This window comes from Elephas maximus, chromosome X, assembly GCF_024166365.1.
Source record: "Elephas maximus indicus isolate mEleMax1 chromosome X, mEleMax1 primary haplotype, whole genome shotgun sequence".
NCBI classification, from domain to species: domain Eukaryota; kingdom Metazoa; phylum Chordata; class Mammalia; order Proboscidea; family Elephantidae; genus Elephas; species Elephas maximus.
The window spans coordinates 178,057,715-178,079,250 of NC_064846.1; the positions used below are offsets into that span (position 1 = coordinate 178,057,715).

The 21,536-nt window shown below is 42.3% G+C and overlaps 1 protein-coding gene across 7 annotated transcripts in view; it reads left to right on the plus strand.

Annotated features, from left to right (window-relative positions):
• The window catches only part of LOC126068552 (zinc finger protein 709-like), a 114,413-nt gene that overhangs the window by 15,018 nt on the left and 77,859 nt on the right, over positions 1-21,536 (plus strand). For all 7 annotated transcript variants that reach the window (XM_049871220.1, XM_049871217.1, XM_049871219.1 and 4 more), the window contains exons 5-6: positions 1,017-1,134; positions 18,603-18,644. In XM_049871220.1, the coding sequence (XP_049727177.1) occupies positions 1,017-1,134; positions 18,603-18,644 (160 nt within the window). The remainder of the gene's footprint in view (positions 1-1,016; positions 1,135-18,602; positions 18,645-21,536) is intronic.

The following is a 21,536-nucleotide window of genomic DNA, read 5'->3' on the forward strand; positions in this document are numbered from 1 at the left end:
GGCTGCCATCTCGAAGTTGGGTACTGCTGTTTTTCTCCTACTCATGTGAAAATTGAACAGGCAACTGATTTTGTTTCTGTGCAAAGTATATGGTGCCTTTGTTTATGTAGGCAATTCCTAAACTGTTACGAACCATTTTGAAATCTTGAAATGTACTAATATGTACACATTCTCCTCAGTTTTGACTGTCTCTTTACCCAGCATTTTGCATATTTGACAACGGTAGAAAAGTCTACTATCCGACTGTTTTGAGCTTTGAAGATGGACATTTGGCAGTAATGAATGCTGAGATGCAAGGCATAAGTATTGCTGGCTGTGATGGTTAAGATTATGTGTCAGAGTGACTGGACCACGATTCTCACTGGTCTGTTAGCTATGTAATGATGTAATTTGGCAATTACATAATGATGTTGTCATCCTTTACTTTCTCATCTAACGTCATCTGCCATTTTCACGTAATGCCAAAATTGCATAACAACCTGGTCTTTTGAACCTAGTCATGTTGATAAATGAGAAGAAATTGTACACATAGAGGTGTCTATGTATATGAACATAGATGGAAAAGTATGCATTTTGGGAGTTTTCATAATACAGCATATTCAAATAGATGAGTGAGATACAGGGTATTTGAAACATATTTCACTTGGACACAATTATCAGAAAGCCTCTTTTTTTTCATATTTTAGAAATTCAGTGACAGTAATGGTCGTGTCTCTGCTAGATGATTTAACCTAGGAAACCTGAGATAAGTCAGGCAAAAACCAAGCACCTTCACTATGTTTGGTAACGGTGAAATGGGAACACATTATTTCCAACACCGTGCACCCTATTTTTAACAGCAGTCGTACAGTAGAGAACCTCCATGAAAGTAATGAGGGCACTCAGTCTTGGAAAATCTTCAGCTGGATTCTAGATCTTACTGTGCTCCAAAGAAACCCTCCAGAAGTAAACGCTTTTGAATACTCTGAGTGTGGAAAGATCTTCATGGATCACTCACCATATAACCATCATATCAGATCTTCCACCAGATGCAGTGCCTCTCAGTGTAAGGAATGTGGAGAATCCTGCAGCTGTTCCTCTCACCTAACTACTCCTTTGAGAGTTCCTCATGGAAATAAACCCGATAAATGTAAGGTATGTGGGAAGGACTTAATTTGTATGCCAACCCTTAAGAGTCCTGTGACAACACTCACTGGTGAGAAATGTTATGAATGTAACAAATGTGGGAAAGGTTTCTGTGGTTTGTCATCACTTTGGACATGTGTGAGTGGTCATAAACATGCATGTAAAGAATATTGTGAAATCTATAATCCTTCATCCCTCATTTTACCTAAAAAATGTCCTGACAGAGATAAGCTTTATGAATGTGAGGAATGTGGGAAAGCCTGTAGCTCCTCAGAACTCAGTATAAAAAAAATACATATTAGAAATCACACCGTAGAGAGGCTTTATGAATGTGAAGAATGTGGGAAAGCCTTTATTCATTGCTCCCATCTCACTTCACATAGAAGAGCTCACAGTGGAGAGAGGCCTCATGAATGTAAGGAATGTGGGAAAGCCTTTATTCGTTCCTCCGACCTCACTTCACATAAAAGAACTCACAGTGGAGAGAAACCTTATAAATGTAAGGAATGTGGGAAAGCCTTTACTAGTTCCTCCAACCTCACTAAACATAAAAGAACGCACAGTGGAGAGAAACCTTATGAATGTACGGAATGTGGGAAAGCCTTTACTTGTCGGTCATCCCTTCGTAAACATAAAAGAGCTCACAGTGGAGAGAAACCTTACGAATGTAAGGAATGTGGGAAAGCCTTTCTTCGTTCCTTCAGCCTTACTTCACATAAAATAACTCACAGTGGAGAGAAACCTTATGAATGTACGGAATGTGGGAAAGCGTTTACTCGCCGCTCATCCCTTAATAAACATAAAAGAACTCACAGTGGAGAGAAACCTTATGAATGTAAGGAATGTGGGAAAGCCTTTATTTTTTCCTCCCAGCTCGCTTCACATAAAAGAACTCACAGTGGAGAGAAACCTTATGAATGTACGCAATGTGGGAAAGCATTTAATTGTTCCTCAGCCCTCACTAGGCATAAAAATGCTCACAATGGAGTGCGGCGTTATGAATGTACGGAATGTGGGAAAGCCTTTCGTTATTCCTCAGTCCTCAATGTACATAAAAGAACTCACAGTGGAGAGAGGCGTTACAAATGTAAGGACTGTGGGAAAGCCTTTGTTCATTGCTCCAATCTCACTTCACATAAGAGAACTCACAGTGGAGAGAAACCTTACGAATGTGCGCATTGTGGGAGAGCCTTTGTTCATTCCTCCCACCTCACTTCTCATAAGAGAACTCACAGTGGAGAGAAACCTTACGAATGTGCTCATTGTGGGAAAGCCTTTAGTTGTTATGCAACCCTCTATAAGCATAAAAGAACTCACAACGGAGTGAGGCCTTATGAATGTACAGAATGTGGGAAAGCCTTTATTCATTCCTCCAGCCTGACTTCACATAAAAGGACTCACAGTGGAGAGAAACCTTATGAATGTACTGAATGCGGGAAAGCCTTTACTATTCGTTCATCCCTTGGTAGACATAAAAGAATTCACAGTGGAGAGAAACCTTAGGAATGTATGGAATGTGGGAAAGCCTTTACTTGTCACTCATCCCTTAGTAAACATAAAAGAACTCACAGTGGAGAAAAACATTATGAATGTAAGGAATGTGGGAAAGACTTTATTCGTTCCTCCCAGCTCGCTTCACATAAAAGAACTCACAGTGGAGAGAAACCTTATGAATGTACGGAATGTGGGTAAGCCTTTATGCATTCCTCCAGCCTCACTTCGCCTATAAGAACTCACAGTGGAGCGAGGCCTTATGAGTGTAAGGAGTGTGGGAAAACCTTTTTTCAGAACTGGAACCTCACTAAGCATGTCAGAATTCACCATGGAGAAAGGCCCTATAAACATAAGCAATGTGGAAAGCCTTTAGTTGTTCCTCAGACCCCACTTTACATATAAGAACTCACAGAGAGTTGATTATTCTTATGTCAAAAGTGGGATGTTTTGTCCTTACTGTTATGATTTTGATAAATTTCTGAAAGTCAGCAATTAAAGACGAAAGTTTCTTGGTAAGTAAGAAATCAATACTAACTTAAAAGAACGGATCATTAAGAGTAATTTATGCCTTTGGGAGAAATGATAGTTTCATTGTAATTGTGGGACTGTCCTCATTGGTGTTTGTTACTTTCTTAGTCCAAGCTAAACTTCACCTTTCTGAAAGTCGTTGCTATTACAAATGAGGCTGCAGGGAATAATTGGCTTCATATTATTTAACGTTATTGTCCATGTTATTTTGCAAGCAATTAAATATGCTCATCTTGTATTTGGTTCAGACTGTTTTGTCATATTTGAAACGTTCTTTCCATTTTTTCCTATTGTAAAGTAAGCTATTTTATCTATTATAATTAATAACTCATAGTGGTACTTTGAGTCTGTGTAGATATTCTGTTTTTCGTTGTATTTTGGCCTACTAATTTTAGTATTCAAAGATAATTACATATCATTATTACTGTGGTGTTTACCAGATGATGTTTTTTGTCCCAATGTCCCAAAATACTATATCTATTAATTGGAATTCTGAAGGAAACAGCTTTTCCTTCTCCCCGATTTTATCATGTTTTTAAATGCTCGTAGTAGGATACGCAGTCCACAGATTATGAAGGAGTTCCTTCCCTAACTATGTGTTTAAGTTGAATTTTCATGTTGGAACAGTTAGGTATAATTGTAAATATGTAACATCGTTTAGTCGACTGTTTTCCTTAGAATATACCATATGACGTACCTTTCTGTGCTTAAAAAGGTTTTAAAGAAACACTTCTGGTTACAATAAAACATTGTTAACATAATAGTACAGTAACAACAGTAATGACGTTCTGATGCACATTACAATGTTGTAACCCTATGTTATTACGAAACTCTGCCACTTCATTGGGTTCTCTTTTGATACGCTTCTCTCACCTCTGACTTGGGGAGGCAAGGAGGCTGCCCTCCTAGGCACTGCACATGTGACTCCCCTCCATAGGGTAGTGGGGGAGGGAAGTACAGAGCACGGACCCCACCCCTGCACGATTCCTTATCTGACCTTACAGGGGACTTCGGCCTGTGCCCAGTTCCAAACAGTAAGAACAAGCAACACGGTGACACCGCATCACCACTGGGCAAGGGATGCAGGACTTGAGTTCCTGCAGGAGAGGATCTTCATTTCTAATAGGATGAGCCAGATTGGAAAGTCATGAGTCAGTCCAGTAAATGACTGGGAGGTGGGCATACAACAGGTAAAGATGGAGAGAAGCTGGTATAGATAAAAGACAGTAAAAGAAACAAGGGATTTTACATGGGAGTCGAAGAAGATCAACCCCGAAACAGTACTAAGGATTGAGACTAATGCTGACTTCACTGCTGGAATCAGAGGTACAAAGGGTGAGAGATAAAATTGAAAGCATTGAATTGATTTTTTAAAATCCAGAAGGAACTTGGAGAAGATACTTTTTCACAAAAAAATAGTGTCCACAAACAAGATCACTGGGAATTATAGGGAAAAAGGTTTACCCTCTTTAACCCATCTCTGTTTTCCTTACCCTGAGTTCTTTATCCTCTTTTTCTTTCCATTCCATCAGTGTTTTCCAACTTTTATAGCTCTGCTTTATTCTGTTTATTTTTGTATGTATCTTTAAGTTCATGTTATTTGGTTCCACAATCAACACCCATGGAAGGAGCAGTCAAGAAATCAAAAGACACATTGCATTGGGTAAATCTCCTGCAAGAGACCTCTTGAAAGTGTTAAAAAGCAAAGATGTCACCCTGAGAACTAAGGGACACATGACCCAAGCCAGGGTGTTTTGAATTGCCTAATTTGCATTTGAAAGCTGGGCAGTGAATAAAAAAGACAGAAGAAGAATTGAGGCCTTTGAATTGTGGTGTTGGGAAAGAGTATGGAACATACGATGGACTGCCAAAAGAACGAACAAATCTGTCTTGGAAGAAGCACAACGAGAATGCTCCCTGGAAGGAAGAATGGAGAGACTGTGTCTCACATACTTTGGACGTGTCGTCTGGAGGGATCAGTCCCTGGAGAAGGGCATCACGCTTGGTAAAGCAGAGGGTCAGCGAAAAAGAGGAAGACCCTCAATGAGATGGATTGACAGAGGCTGCAGTAGTCGGTTCAAGCTTAGCAGATATTGTGAGGATGGTGCAGCACCTGACAGTGTTTTGTTCTGTTGTACATGAGGTCACAATGAGTCGGAATTGACTCAGTGGCATGTAACAACAACTGTCTTTAAGTTCATGAAACCTATCTCCTGGTGTGTATCGAATGATATGAAACCTATCTACCCCCTTTAATTTTGCAATTATATGTTTAAATACAGAATTTGTGACTAGGTTTGGTGTTTTATATCTGTTTGTATGTTTCTGTTGTCTATGCTCGTTCATTCCCAGTGTGTCTGATAATTTGTTGTTCTGTGATAGACTTTATATTCTTTAGCTTTTCTTTTTATTTTGAACCATGTTTAAAATATAGGAAATAAAACCAAGACTTGTTTATATATTTGTTGTAAAGTCTCATCAGCTGTCAATATGTTGGATGTTTCAATTAAAGAGACAATTGAAGATATAATTTTTCTTCCAAAGGAATTTTTTTTTTTTTTTTTTTAGTGGCTGGAGTTACTATTACGAATCTCAGAAATCTTAGAACGTTCAGAGCTCAGTATTTCCTTTTGGATGACTCTCGGCCAGGCCATGTAGTCCCTGTGATGCATGGATATGGCTCCCACTTTTGGGAAGCCTGAACTCCAACTTCTGCCCATACATCTGAACCTCATTTCCATAGTTTTCTAACTGAGCCACCCTCCTGTTGGTTAAGTTCATGTGAAATGCTTGACTGCTCTCTCTCGTTCCATATTCGCCTAAATTGTGCCCAGCAACTTCTCAAGATTTTATTTTTTTATAATTTTAGAAAGATGTATTTTATTTCATCCAGTGCGTTTTTTTATTGTGCTTTAAGTGAAAGTTTACTAATCAAGTCAGTCTCTCACATAAAAACTTATATACACCTTGCTACACACTCCCAATTACTCTCCCCCTAATGAGGCAGCCCACTCTCTCCCTCCACTGTCTCTTTTTGTGTCCATTTCGCCAGCTTCTAACCCCCTCTACCCTCTCATCTCCGCTCCAGGGAGGAGATGCCAGCATAGTCTCAAGTGTCCACCTGATCCAACAAGCTCACTCCTCACCAGCATGCCTCTCTAACCCATTTTCCAGTCCAAGCCATGTCTGAAGATTTGGCTTCAGGAATGGTTCCTGTCCTGGGCTAACAAAAGCTCTGGGGGCCATGACTACCGAGGTCCTTCCAGTCTCAGTCAGACCATTAAGTCTGGTGTTTTTATGAGAGTTTGGGGTCTGCATCCCAGTGCTCTCCTGCTCCCTCAGGGGTTCTCTGTTGTGTTCCCTGTCAGAGCAGTCATCGGTTGTAGCTGGGCACCATCTAGTTCTTGTGGTCTCAGGATGATGTAGTCTCTGGTTCATGTGGCCCTTTCTGTCTCTTTGGCTCGTAATTACCTTGGGACCTTGGTGTTCTTCATTCTCCTTTGCTTCAGGTGGGTTGAGACCAATTCATGCATCTTAGATGGCTGTTTAATAGCATTTAAGACCCCAGACGCCACTCTTCAAAGTGGGATGCAGAATGTTTCCTTAATAGATTTTATTAATGCCAATTGACTTCTATGTCGCCTGAAATCATGGTCCCCAAACCTCTTCCCTTGCTGCACTGTCCTTCGAAGCATTCAGTTTATTCAGGAAACTGCTTCTTCTCAGTTTAAACTATTTCTCAAGTTCTTATAATAGTCGTCTTATACAATATTTGTCCTTTTGCAACTGACTAATTTCACTCAGCATAATGCCTTCCAGGTTCCTCCATGGTATGAAATGTTTCACAGATTCCTCACTGTTCTTTATCGATGCCTAGCATTCCATTGTGTGTGAATATACCATAATTTATCCATTCATCTGTTGATGGACACCTCGGTTGTTTCCATGTTTTTGCTATTGTACACAGTGCTGCAGTAAACATGGGTGTGCATATATCTGTTCTTGTAAAGGCTCTTATTTCTCTAGGATATATTCCGAGGAGTGGGATTGGTGGATCGTATGGTAGTTCTATTTCTAGCTTTTAAAAAAGAAAAATTAAGGAAGCACCAAAACGATTTCCAAAGTGGTTTTACCATTTGACATTCCCACCAGCAGTGTATAAGTGTTCCAATCTCTCCACGGCCTCTCCAACATTTATTATTTTGTGTTTTTTGTATTAAGGCCAACCTTGAGGGAGTGAGATGAAATCTCATCGTAGTTTTGATCTGCATTTCTCTAATGGCTAATGATGGTGAACGTTTCCTCATGTATCTGTTAGCTACCTGAATGTCTTTAGTGAAGTGTCTATTCATATGTCTTGCCCATTTTTTAATAGGGTTGTTTGTCTCTTTGCAGTTGAGTTTTTGCAGTATCATGTAGATTTTAGAGATCAGACACTGATCAGAAATGTCATAGCTAAAACCTTTTTCTCAGTCTGTAGGTGGTCTTTTTATTCTTTTGGTGATGTCTTTGGATGAGCATAGGTGTTTGATTTTTAGGAGCTCCCAGTTATCTAGTTTTTCTTCTGAATTCTTAATAATGTTTTGTATACTGTATATGCCTTGTATTAGGGCTCCTAACATTGTCCCTATTTTTTCGTCCATGATCTTTATCATTTTAGGTTTGATATTTAGGTCTTTGATCCATTTTGAGTTAGTTTTTGTGCATGGAGTGAGGTATGGGTCTTGGTTCTTTTTTGTTTTTGTAGATGGATATCCAGTTTTGCCAGCACCATTTGTTAACAAGACTCTTTCCCCCATTTAACTGTTTTGGGGCCTTTGTCAAATATCAACTACTCATATGTGGATGGATTTATGTCTGGATTCTCAATTCTGTTCCATTGGTCTGTGTATCTGTTGTTGTACCAGTACCAGGCTGTTTTGACTACTGTGGCGGTAGAGTAGATTCTAAAATCAGGTAAAGTAAGGCCTCCCACTTTGTTCTTCTTTTTCAGTCATTCTTATTTATCCGGGGCCTCTTTCCCTTGCATATGAAGTTGGTGGTTTGTTTCTCCATCTCATTAAAGAATGTTGTTGGGATTTGGATTGGAATTGCATTAAATGTATAGATCGCTTTTGGTAGAATAGACATTTTATAATGTTAAGTCTTCCTATCCATGGGCAAGGTGTGTTCTTCCACTTATATGGCCTTATGGTCTGAGAAGATGCTTTGGAATATTTTGATGTTTTGGATTCTGGAAAGGTTTGTTTTATGACCTAATATGTGGTCTATTCTAGAGACTGTTCCATGTGCGCTACAAAAAAAAGTATACTTTGCAGCTGTTGGGTGGAGTGTTCTGTCTGAGTCAATAAGATCAAGGTAGTTGATTGTAGCAATTAGGTTTTCCCTGTCTCTGTTGAGCTTCTTACTGGATGTCCTGTCCTTCTCCGAAAGTGGAGTGTGGAAGTCTCCTGCTATAATTGTGGAGGTGTCTATCTCACTTTTCCGTTCTGTTAAAGTTTGCTTTATGTATCTTGCAGCCCTGTCATTGGGTGCATAAATATTTAATATGGTTATATCTTCCTGGTCAATTGTCCCTTTAATCATTATGTAGTGTCCTTCTTTATCCTTTGTGGTGGATTTAACTTTAAAGTCTATTTTGTCAGAAATTAATATTGCTATTCCTGCTCTTTTTTGCTTATTGTTTGCTTGATATATTTTTTTCCATCCTTTGAGTTTTAGTTTGTTTGTGTCTCTTGTAGGCAGCATATAGTCGGATCGTGTTTCTTTATCCAGTCTGAGACTCTCTGTCTTTTTATTGGTGGGGTTAGTGTATTTACATTCAGCGTAATTATAGATAAGTATGTGTTTAGTGCTGTCATTTTGATGCCTTTTTATGTGTGTTGTTGAGAATTTCATTTTTCCACTGACTTTTTGTGGTGAGACGTTTTTCTTTGTAAATTGTGTGTTCCTCATTTTCATAGTAGTTGAATTTATGTTTGCTGAGTCGTTATGTTTTTCTTGGTTTTTATTTTGAGTTATGGAGTTGTTATACCTCTTTGTGGTTACCTTAATATGTACCCCATTTTTCTAAGTAAAAACCTAACTTGTATCATCCTGTATCACCTTGTTTTCCTCTCCATATGGCAGTTCTATGCCTCCTGTATTTAGTCCCTCTTTTTGATTATTGTAATCTTTTACGTAATGACTTCAATGATTCCCTTTTTTGAGCGTTTTTTTTCTTTTTAAAATTAATCTTAATTTGTTTTTGTGATTTCCCTATTTGAGTTGATATCAGGATGTTCTGCTCTGTGACCTTGTATTGTGCTGGTATGTGATATTATTGGTTTTTGGACCCATTCCTTTAGTGTTTCTTGTAGGCTTGGTTTGGTTTTTGCAAATTCTCTAAGCTTGTGTTTATCTGTAAATGTTTTAATTCACCTTCATATTTGACAGAGAGTTTTGCTGGATATATGATCCTTGGCTGGCAGGTTTTCTCCTTCAGTGCTCTGTATATGTCATCCCATTGCCTTCTTGACTGCATGGTTTCTGCTGAGGAGTCTGAACTTATTCTTATTGATTCTCCTTTGTAGGAGACCTTTCTTTTATCCCTGGCTGCTTTTAAAATTTTCTCTTTATCTTTGGTTTTGGCAAGCTTGATGATAATATGTCTTGGTGATTTTCTTTTTGGATCAATCTTAAATGGGGTTCAATGAGCATCTTGGATAGATATCCTTTCATCTTTCATGATGTCAGGGAAGTTTTCTGCCAACAGATCTTCAACTATTCTCTGTGTTTTCTGATATCCCTCCCTGTTCTGGGACTCCAATCACCCGCAAGTTATTCTTCTTGATAGAGTCCCACATGACTCTTAGGGTTTCTTCATTTTTTTAATTTCTTTTATTTGATTTTTTTTCACTATATTGGTGTCAATTCCCTGGTCCTCCAGATTTCCCACTCTGCATTCCAACTGCTCGAGTCTACTCCTCTGACTTCCTCTTGCGTTGTCTTATTCTGTAATTTTATTGTTAATCTTTTGGATTTCTGAGTGCAGTCTCTCTATGGATTCTTGGAACTTATTAATTTTTCCACTACGTTCTTGAATAATCTTTTTGACTTCTTCCACTGCATTATCAGTGTTCCTTGGCTTTTTCTGTAGATTGCCTTATTTCATTTCTGAAGTCATCCCTGATGTCCTGAAGCATGCTGTAAAGGAGTTTTTTATATTCTGCATCTGGCAATTCCAGGATTGTATCTTCATTTGGGGAAGATTTTGTTTCTTTGGTTTGGGGAGTTGTAGAAGCAATCATGGTCTGCTTCTTTATGTGGTTTGATATCGACTGTCATCTTTGAGCCATCATTAAGATATTGTAGTGATTTAGTCTATATTTGCTGAGTCTTATCTTGTTTTGTTTTCTTTTAATATACGTAGATGGGCTACTAGATTGCGCTGTCTTGATTGTTGTAGCCCTTGAATCACTTATGTCCTCTTACCAGCTGGTTTGGGCTGTTATCAGATATATAAGCCTAAGAGTCCATTCACTATTCTTGAGTAGAATCTGATTTTGTGTCACCAAGTGTGTGGTGCAGACTGTCACCTATCCACCTAGAGAAGTAGTGGTGATAGTTGTGTGCACCATATTCTAGTAGCAGCAGGGTTTCACACTCCGGGGGGTCAAGATGCTGACAGGCTTCCCCCAAGTGCTAGTGAGGTAGGTGTGTCTCTATTCCTAAAGCACTTTGGTGGGTGGGCTCTGCAGCTCTACCTTAGGCCCCCAATGCAAGTACCTCTACAGATTGGTAAGTGTCACCGTCCTTCAACCCCTAAGGCCAGAGGCTAGGTGCTCTGAGGGAGCTTCAGCCCTCAGTTCCCTGTTGTGGGTCAGTGAAGGCTCTGTTGAATATGCAGAGATTTCAGACCTTGGAAACTTGTCTTTCCAGTAATCAGCTAAAACAATTACAGTCAGATCTCTATCAGAAATATCTTTTCGTTATAATAGCCACCTTCTTCCCTGTAGGGATGAAAACCCAAGACTGTGGATCACATATGGTTGGCTGGAGCTGGTTGTGTGTTTTTAGTCCAATTAGGGAAGGATTTTTGGTCCCTGGGTTTTTTGTAGCTACTTCTCTCAGGCCAGGAGAATGGGTTAGGAAAAGACCAAAAAAAAAAAAAGAAAGGAAAGAAAAAAAAAAACGCAGCGCAGTTCTCTCTCTGGCTCAGGAAATTCCAATCTTAATGAAGGTCCCTGGGAAGGGGATGGGAGGGTTCAGATAAATAGGAGAGAGTAGCACCCCAGAATATAGACAAAGTTACTTATCTTGCTTGGGATGACTGTTTTATGTGAGATTCCCGAAGGGCACGTCGACTGCGCGCTGGCTGGGTAGAGATTGCCCCCGAGGGTCAGGCCCCTGTCCTGTGCTTGCACTGCCTCAGAAGCCGCGGTTATTTCCTCAGCTCCCAGTCCAAAGCCCAGCGCCAAGGTTCCCTGTCTGGGATGCCGCACTGCCGCTGCAAAACCAGTTGCTGCCCCCTGGTGACTTCTCCACCTGTCAGCCGCGTCGCTGCGCTGTCTGTGTGCACTGGCTGGGCTTCCCCCGTGGTCAATTCTGGGGGGTAGGGCCGCGTCCCGTGTGTGTGCCATGACAGGATGCCCTGTTCAGCTCCCCTGAGCCCAGTCCAAAGCCCGGCGCCAAGGTTTCCTGATTGGGACGCTGGTCTCTGCTTCCCCGTGGTTGTTCGTTTTCAGTCTCTGTCACTGAGGTCAACTCTTTAGATCTGTGTTTGATGCTCAGGGTTCGTAGATTGTCACGTATGTGATCGATTTACTTGTTTTTCCGAGTCTTTGTTGCAATAGGGATCCGAGGTAGCTTCTACCTAGTCAGCCATCTTGGCCCTGCCTCCTAACATCCTTTCTTTTATTACCAGCTGGTAACCTTGCAGTCTCCGTGACTGTCATGTCTCTTCAATGATTTTAAAGCCCCTCCTCCTTCCAATTCATAAATGTCTGTCAGCTATTTGCATTTCAAATACCCATCCCTGACCGCAGAACTTTCTGATATCCTGGAAGAAAGGTTAAAACTGTCCCATGCACATCTTGCCATCTGCTAATCCCAGACTGGAGACCCTTATAAATATGTTACGGAAAGCAGTTTAATCAAAGGACAATAAAAGAAAGAATCATATACATATGGAGGTTTATTTACCGCAGCTGTTTCGAAGGGTGAATCTCGTCCAAGGTCATCATTTTCACAGTGATAACATACGTGTGAGAGACAATGGGGTGGTGAGGGGGTTCACCTTGCTTCTGCTTACTGGTGTCCGGGGTGGACATGAGCTTACCCACCAAGAAAACATTCCTGTACTGTGTGTTCCGGCACTATCGCAAAAATGTCTCCTTCATTAGAAAATAATTGAATGGTAATGATTCTAACTACCAACTAATACCTCACTGTTCCACGTGTGCTCCATGGAACAAGAGCAGTAGCCCCATGTGGGAGCTTTTCAGAAACAAAGTTTCTGGAGCCCCACCTCAGGCCTATAGAAATAGAATCTGCATTTTAACAAGACCCACAGGTGATGTGTTTTTGTGAGAAAGTTTGAGAACCACTGGTCTAACTGAAGGAAGAGTAAATAGGATCAGAATTACCTTGAGGTAGTGGAAGGTAAAAGTAAGAATAGAGTTGGAGGGGCCATAATTAAGCTGAATATTACAATGAATTTTGGCCTCCTAAAGATTATTATACACAAACTGATAATAGTGTATCTGGGGTATTCATTTTCATAGGCGATTAGAGGACAAAAACGTCTAAAACATCTCCTTTATGGCAATAAAGAGAAGTTGAAAAACAGCGTTCTAGGGGTATGGAGGTACAGAAGGCTTTGGTGAATCGTAAGTGGCACTAAATTGAGTTGATGGATATTGAGTATAATTGATAATCTTGGTATATTCTTGGTATACCATATTTTTAACCAGATAATACACACCTTATACTTTGGTTTGCCAACTGTGCCCTCCCCTCACAAGGTATTTTTTAAGTGCCACCATCCCAAATTTTTAAAACATTGCTGTACAAAAATAGTTGGCATAGCACGCTTACAAAAATACCTTGTGGGGGGAGGTCGTGGTTGCCAAATAAATGTAGAAGGCGTGCATTATTACACATCAAGATTTCTATCTATTATATCCAAAGCACTTTGAAAATAAAGTTAATCATTGTTAGAGGCATTTTGTGATAATTTTTTTTGTAGTGGTTTTATTTAACTTTGCATTACTTTTGTAATTCCCTATATCCGACGTATAAAAAAAGCTGATAGTTTGAATGTGGATACCGCTAGACTGAATCAAGTTTTCCAGAGCTCATGCATAGAGAATGATTGGTTTACATACTGCTGCTGATCCTGAATTGCAAAGAATTGAATTAACTACATGGGACCGAATGGACTAAAAGTTCACTATGGTTACAAATACTCCATCAGAGTCAAGCTCTCAGAACAAAATGGGACAAAAAATACATAAACTAACCCGTCTGTTGAGTCCAGGTGAAAAGCCAGGCCTATACTCTTAAACAACATAACAAAATTGAAAGCAAATAAAGAACCCAGGGCCTTAAAACGTGTACATCAATTCCTTGGTAAGACTGACTCATTTCTACAGAAAACCAGGTTCTAATATCAGATGGGTAGATATCAGACCCTGTGAGAAAACCCGAATTCCTCAAAGAGGAAAGAAAAGATAAATGGGAACTCATTTTCCCAATGTGGAAGAAGTTGCAGGTGGGAACTCATTTTCCCAAAGTGAGCCCTGAAATTCCAAATTGCTTCTAATATATTTAGTTTCTAGTGTTTTTCGATATGAAACCCAAAGCAGCATCCCAGTAGGTGGAGTTTGAGGCTCCCTTGTCAAGGATCTTATTCCCAGGGGCTGAAACTCTGCTCTCCCCAAGTCCAATAAAATTCCTAGCAGGGTTTGGTCACTGTTTCGTTTTGCAGTGTACATCCACTGCATGAGAGTTCCCTGATGAGAAGCCTGATGCTGTGGCCCATCTCATGTCCCAGCTTATTCCAACATAAGTGTCTCTCTATTGGTAGTTCCCTGGAGACAGGCCTCCTCTCAGCTCCCTCAGGACAGGCTCCTCTTGGCGTCCCGAGGACAGGCTCCTGTGGCCCTGCTGTCTATCACCAGTGACTGCCAGTGGGCTTCAAAGGTTTGCTACTTTTTGTCCAGGTTCACTGACATTTCCTGGGTAAGCTGTAAACAACTTGTAGCTTGATACTTTTTCTCTGGTTCTGGGCTTTTCCCACACTAAAGCAGTAGAAACTTTTAAACCGATCAATAAATTCCTAGCACATGTCAACTCCAACACTTAGATCCTCTTACCTGCCATACTTAATGCCCTGTCATACAGTTCCAACATGTTGTTGCTTTGTCCCTGGGTGTAATCACCTGTGTGGCCCTGTATCCAAGTGTGCTGTAGGATCCTCTGGCTCCTGTGAGTACTTAATTCTGGCCTTCTTAATGTTAGTGTGTTTTTCTTTCCGCGGTTGACAGAGCATTGTGCAACACCCACAGACCCCCTTTGGGGGGAGATTATCACATGTATTCTATGGCCGAGAGATTTTTTTTTTTTTCTTTAATTAACCTTGAAGAACTTTAGATCCTACTCTTTAAGCCTCTTTTATACATGCCTCAGGTCATAAAACATCTCTGGATGTGTGCACAGTAAAATGGGAAAACTGCTTCCCATTTTCAGGGCTGTGTGGACAAGGTCACAGTAACTAATTATTCCTTCGTCTTTTACTCAAACTTCCCCTCCTTTCTTTTCTCCATTTCTAGAAAGGTATTACCATTTACCCTGTTGGTTATGTCAGAAAGGTGGAAATCAGGCGTGTTACTTCTGTTTACCTCAGTCACTGCCCATGAAATCAGTCTTCAAGTTCTGCTACTTGGACCTCCAAAACATAGTATTGTCTACTTCTGTGACAGATGTTCATCTCCCTCAATATTTGTTGTCACGTTGGACTTTCATCATAGAATTCCTGAGTTTCCGTTCTAAATCTGGTCGCCTAGGACCACCATTTTATATCCCAGTAGTCCTTGCTACCAGGTGGGACCATGTGACTGAGTTCTCTTCAATGAGCTCTAACTAAAAGTGTCATATGTAATGTCTAACAAATGTCCTTAAAGGTAGACAACTTACCTCTCTAAGTATATTTGATTCCTGAATTCCGCATTTCAGTTTATATTCGCACTTAAGACAACCCAGGCTTTTCTCTGTGGAGGAAATAAAGGACAGCCATGGCTAGATCCCAAACATCAGGGGGAGCCACTCAACCACAGGCCCCGACTTAGAGGGCTTTAGGTTCTGGTAGGGAAGCCACCTCCTGAGCAGTGAGCATCCCGGAAACTGGAAGTGGAAGTGAGCGTTCTGGGTGGGCAGCCACGGACGTGGCAGTCGTGTTGTGGTGTGAGGGCTCTGTTCCTCAATGGCCTGAGGTTACCTGTAGTCTGCTCCCCCTACGCCCCTCTGTTCTCTTTTTATTTGCAGTCCAATCTGGGCCAGACCCTTTGGCCTGGTCTACCACTGGTCGCTTACACACACGCACAGGCTCGCACACTAACTGGTGTCGGGGTGGACATCAGATCACACACCAAGAAGACATTTGTGCACCGTGTATTCCAGTGCCGTTAGGAAAATGCCTCTGAGGCCTCCGTGGGGATTTCCTCCCATTCCGTCGCGGTTCCCCTCCCGGCTAGCAGCCGCCAAGCCAGGGATTATAATTTCGTTTTGGCTGGAGCACACTGCACGGCTCTAAGCACAATTTGTATTTGGTGCCGGTACTTTGGGCATGCGCAGGACCTGAAGACCTGTGTCCTCAGTTTGTCCTTGGACATGGACTTCACGACATGATTCAACATCTGGACCTCCAGATGTGGACATGGGAGAGCTAAGGGGAGAGAGTTCTGGGCACCAAAACCAACTCCAGAGGCCATCGGGATTAAAAGCATCCCCAACCCCCTCAGAGAGGGAGCACATGGCCTCATGTTTGTGGAATCCTGCTTTGCTCCTTTTGTGCGCAGACAATAAATTTCCATTTTGTTTCTCTTGTAACTGGTGGTGTGGCGTCCATCTTATTTCAGCTGGCTAATAGGACGCAACAATAGCCCTCCTTCGGTTATATCTCCTCCATAAATAAAATAATGGGAATAAATATAATCACCATCCAATGTCTCTTGATTCCAAGTGTGGCTCAGCATCGCCAACACTACTTGATAGTTCTAGGGTCCTACCGCAGACGTGCGCAATCAGAATCTGCATTTTTGCAAAATTCACATGTGATGTGTGTGTGCAATCAAGTTTAGGAGCCACTGGTGTAACTGAAGAGTAAATAAGGCCGTAATTATCCTGACGCAATGAAATGGTGCAGCAGAAATAGGGTTTAGGAGCTTAAAATTTCCTGGATATTACAATCAATTGAGGCCTTCAAAAGACAATGATTACAAAAACCGATACAGAGTATGTCTGAGGTATCAATTTTAATGGGTAATTTGGGAGAAAAAAATGTCTAAAACTGCTCTTTCGGGCTAAAATAAAGAGGAAATAAGGACGACTGGGACAGATCCCTAATACAACAGGGAACTACTAAACCCAGCGGTCCCGAGTTGGATCGTTGTGGGTTCCCGTATGGAAGCCCTTCTCTGGGGCACCAGCATCCCCGGAAGCGGAAGTGGGCGTCCACGGTCGCTAGCCCTAGTGGGTGTCCGTAGCGCTCCGCTGCCTGGCGAGAGCAGGTCGTGTCCCGGGTCTGAGGGCGCCGCCCCAGCTCCCCGCGCCCTCCTGGTCCCTCTGCTCCCAGAGCCTCGGGCCTCCCTGGAGCCGGGGAGCCGCCGCCGCTTGTCCGCTTGTTTCGTGCGCGCCCCCGGCCCCGCGGCCGCAGCTGCTTCGTGGAGGCCGCGGAGGTGGGACCTGTGTGTTCGTGCGTGGACAGGTGAGGTGGGAGCTGTGGGAGCCGCGCAGACCTGTGGTGCTCAGGGAGCGGGGAGACATGCACGGTCCCGGGCCTCCGTGTTGGTGTGCCCATTTAGTCCTGTACACATGTGTTGTTGAAAATGGTGTTGGGCAAAATGAACCATCGATCCAATTTGGAGTTCATGACTTCCTGGGTTTTCTGTGCTCGAGTGTTTTGTTTTTATAATTTTGACCAAGATTACAGAAAAGGGAACATATTACGTGTTCTTCATCTTGGTAACTTTCCCTAAAGGGCAGTGAGGCAAGTTATACATATAAAATGTTTAACAGAACCCCTGAGGGAGAATAAGTGCTCAGTAAGTAATATCTGCGCTTATTATTATGGAAACCCTGGTTGCGTAGTGGTTAAGAGCCACATCTACTAACCAAAAGGTGGACAGTTCAAATCTACCAGGCGCTCCTTGGAAACTCTATGGGGCAATTCTACTCTGTTCTATAGGGTCACTAATCGACTCAACGACAATGGGTTTATTATTAATATGGGCGAGTCAAATGGATTTGGATTTTCTGCGACATCCAATGGGAAGATAGGAACAATTTACCATCTGAAAACCATTGTGAGAACTTTGGAGTTCTATTAAACCTTTTTCTTTGAGGACACTGAAGCAGGCAGTCCTGAAACGGTTATTAAGGGTTATTCACCATCCTATAATCGTTGTTTTTCAGAAAAGTCTACTCTGGCTGCGTTTTTGTTACAACTTTTATAGCACTTCACCATGCTCGGTTGAATCCCCAGGTTCCTTGTCCTCTCGTGGCAGGAGGCTGAGGCGCAGGTGCACAGATTTCAAATTGACCCGTTATATGACCTTCCTGGGGTGATAATAGAGCGCCAGGGCCATTTTTTTAGGGCTGTGTGCAGTATTTTTCGAGCCGTGCACAAAAGCCCACTCACTAAAATTATGCGGACTGCGCACGCACCACCAAACTAAAGATCCTGCCCTCGCTGTTGATGCATATGTATGTCACTCCGTATAAAAAGAGCAAATCTCCAGAGATTTAGCTCCACATGGTTAATGATGACTGAACTTTGATACGTTCATTGGCCAAAGTTGGAAACTGTTTTCTTCCTGACAATTCACATTGATACGAGGTAACTGCGTGTGTTGATCTGTAAGGGATGGAGTTACACAGGTGAGCCCACAACTTCAATATTGTACCCCTAACTCCCTGGAGGAAATCAGGTTCAAGTTTTGCAGCCTGGCCAGGTCTGGTTGCTCCTCCTGCTCCCGGAGAGGTAAATTCCTCCATCTGTGGTCTTGCTGCAGAAAGGAGAGGCCCATGGAGCTGCCTGAAGAATGCAGGTGTGTGCTGTGGGGGCTGGAGCCTGTTCTGCGTTCAGTGTAAAGGCCCTCAGGGTGGAGCATTGCCCTGAGCCTGGGAGGAGGACATAGGCCTGTGACTCCCTGCTTCCTCCGCACTGTTTCCTCCCTATCCTTCTTCCATTTCAGGTCTCAGGTGTGGTGCAGAGAGAACTAGTCCAGTCCAGGCAGGTGAGGACCTAGGGTGACCATCTTGCACATGCGTTAATCACAGGGAAGGATTTCAACTGCTCTGGCTGGTGTGTGGGCCAAGAATTATTCATCTGCCTCCAAACTGCCCAGGCCTCTGCTCACACTCCTATTCCTCTTCCTGAAGTAACTTCTTAGGCTGAGAGACGACATTCCCTTAGAATTCTAGAAGTTGGAAAAGGAAATGGTGAGTTCTACGGAGAACTGGCTTGTCCTTAGCAAAGTGGGTGAGGCTGGATCTGAATTGTTGGGGGAGCAACTGTGTGCTGCGGAGCTGTGGTTCCTCAATGAAGAAAAAAGGTAGCAGAGGAGGCCAAGGGACTGAGGCCTAGGAGGCACCCTGGGGCCCTCTCCCACTGCCATTGGGCCCTTCCCCTATACACAGGTGGCTTGTCAGGATTTAGATGCCTGGGTTCACCTTCCTTATGTGACTCTCAGAGCTGGCACCGTGGGGCATTACCATCCCCACCGTGGGCCTTGGTGCTCTGTGTTGAATAACAGTCTCCTGAGCAGAATCTAGAGACAGAGCAGCTCTGGATGTGCAGACTGAGCCCCGCCTTCCAGAGCCATCCTTGTCCCATCTCTCTGAACAATGTTCTTGACTCCTTCTAGGCAGTGAAGCATTTCTTGTGCTGTTCTAAAACCACAGCTCCCTGTTCACACTGTGATATGGGTTAGAAAAGGGGGTGGATAGTTTGTAGGGGAAGGCCCTGAATGTTTACTGGGTCCTGGATCATGGTAGTGCTCTCCTGATGTCAACAAAGTTATGAAACTTGGAACGGTGCATCCAGCTGGGTCCTGTGTGCACTCCACAGACCTGTTTTTCCTCCATTTGGGAATTTTTTTTTACCTCGAGCTTTCAGGTGTGTGGAAAGCATGGCTCCCCAGTGTCGGTCCTTGTTCTCCCACCTATACCTAGAGCTGGTGTTTCATCTGTACAATTGTAGATGTTCTCCATAGCTTTAAATCAGGATCAAAAATTAAAGGGTTCTCTGATCCTATGAGATTTGTGTATTCACGTTCTCGGATTTACAGATTACACTAGATGAAAATTCTAAGTTCCTAGTTGTGTTTCTAGTGAAAAATTTTCAACTTAATATAAACTTCTCAGACACAGAGGAATGCTTACTTTAACTTATCTAAAAGTTACGCTGGAGCTTACTTAAATCTTGAGGAAGTTCTCATCTTCTCTTTCCTGGAGATTGTTGGTAACTGTATTTAAAAGTTTATGATTACTACCAATATTATTGGTAATATTATAGCTTTGTCACCCAAGTCTTAATCCATAAACTCTGTGTTGTTTAGCTTTGCATCTTTTGTGCTTAGTGTAAATTCGTTATTACTCTGGGTTCTTGAGTGACTTATAATCCATACTGAATGTTGTAGTCTTTGATTGTCATGAATAAGTTCTTCAAGTTCTCTTCCCTTTCAGTAAGCTAGGTTGTGTCATCTGCCTAATGCAGGTTGTTAACAAGTCTTTCCCCAATCCAGATGCTGAATTCTTTCTCATATAGTGTAGCTTCTCTGATTATTTGCCGAGCATAGAGATTGAATAGGTTTGGTGAAAGGATACAACCCAGACACACACCTTCCCTGACTTTAAGCTGTGCAGTATCCCCTTGTTCTGTCTGAAGGACTACTACTTGGTGTATATGCAGGTATCGCATAGTCAGTGAAACACAGGAAAAGGTCTTTGTGGTGTTCTCTGTTTTAAGACATCAGCTGTGATATCCCTCATTCCATGTCCTCTTCTGAATCCAGCTTAAATTTCTGGCTGATCCTTGTTGACGTACTGCTACAACTGTTCTGAATGATCCTTAGCAAAATTTTACTTGCATGTGATGTTAATGATATTGTTTGATGATTTCCACATTCTGTTTGATCACCTTTCTTTAGAATAGTCATAAACACGGATCTCTTCAGTCAGTTGGCCAGATAGCTGTCTTCCAAATTTCTTGGCATAGACAGTGAGCACTTGTAGTGCTGCATCCGCTTGGTGAAACATCTGAATTGGTATTGCGTCAATTTCTAGAGCCTTGTTTTTCACCAGTGTCTTCAGTGTTGCTTGGCCTTCATCCTTCATTACCATCGGTTCTTTTTTTTTTAATTGTGCTTTCAGTGAAAGTTTACAAATCAAGTCAATCTCTCGTATAAAAAATTACATATACTTTGCTATATACTCCTAATTCCCCCCCCCCCCGCAGTGAGACAGCACACTGCTTCTCTCTATTCTCTCTTTTTGTGTCCATTCGGCCAGCTTGTGACCCTCTCTGCCCTCTCATCTCCCCTCCAGACAGGAGATGCCAACATAGTCTTGTGTGTCTACTTGATCCAAGAAGCTCATTCTTCACCAGTATCATTTTCTATCCCATTGACCAGTCCAATCCATGTCTGAAGTGTTGGCTTTGGTACTGGTTCCTGCCTTGGGCTAACGGAAGGTCTGGGGACCATGACCACCGGGGTACTTCTAGTCTCAGTCAGACCATTAAGTCTGCTCTTTTTAAAAGAATTTGGGGTGTGCATCCTAGTGCTCTCCTGCTCCCTCAGGGGCTCTGTGTTGTGTTCCCTGTCAGCGCAGTCATCGGTTGTAGCCGGGCACCATCTAGTTCTTCCGGTCTCAGGCTGATGTAGTCTCTGGTTTATGTGGCCCTTTCTGTCTCTTGGGCTCATAATTACCTTGTGTCTTTGGTTTTCTTCATTCTCCTTTGCCCCAGGTGGGTTGAGACCAATTGATGCATCTTAGATGGCCACTTGCTAGCATTTAAGACCCCAGACGCCACTCTCCAAAGTGGGGTGCAGAATGTTTTTTGAATAGATTTTATTATGCCAGTTGACTTAGGTGTCCCCCGAAACCCCTGCCCCTGCTATGCTGGC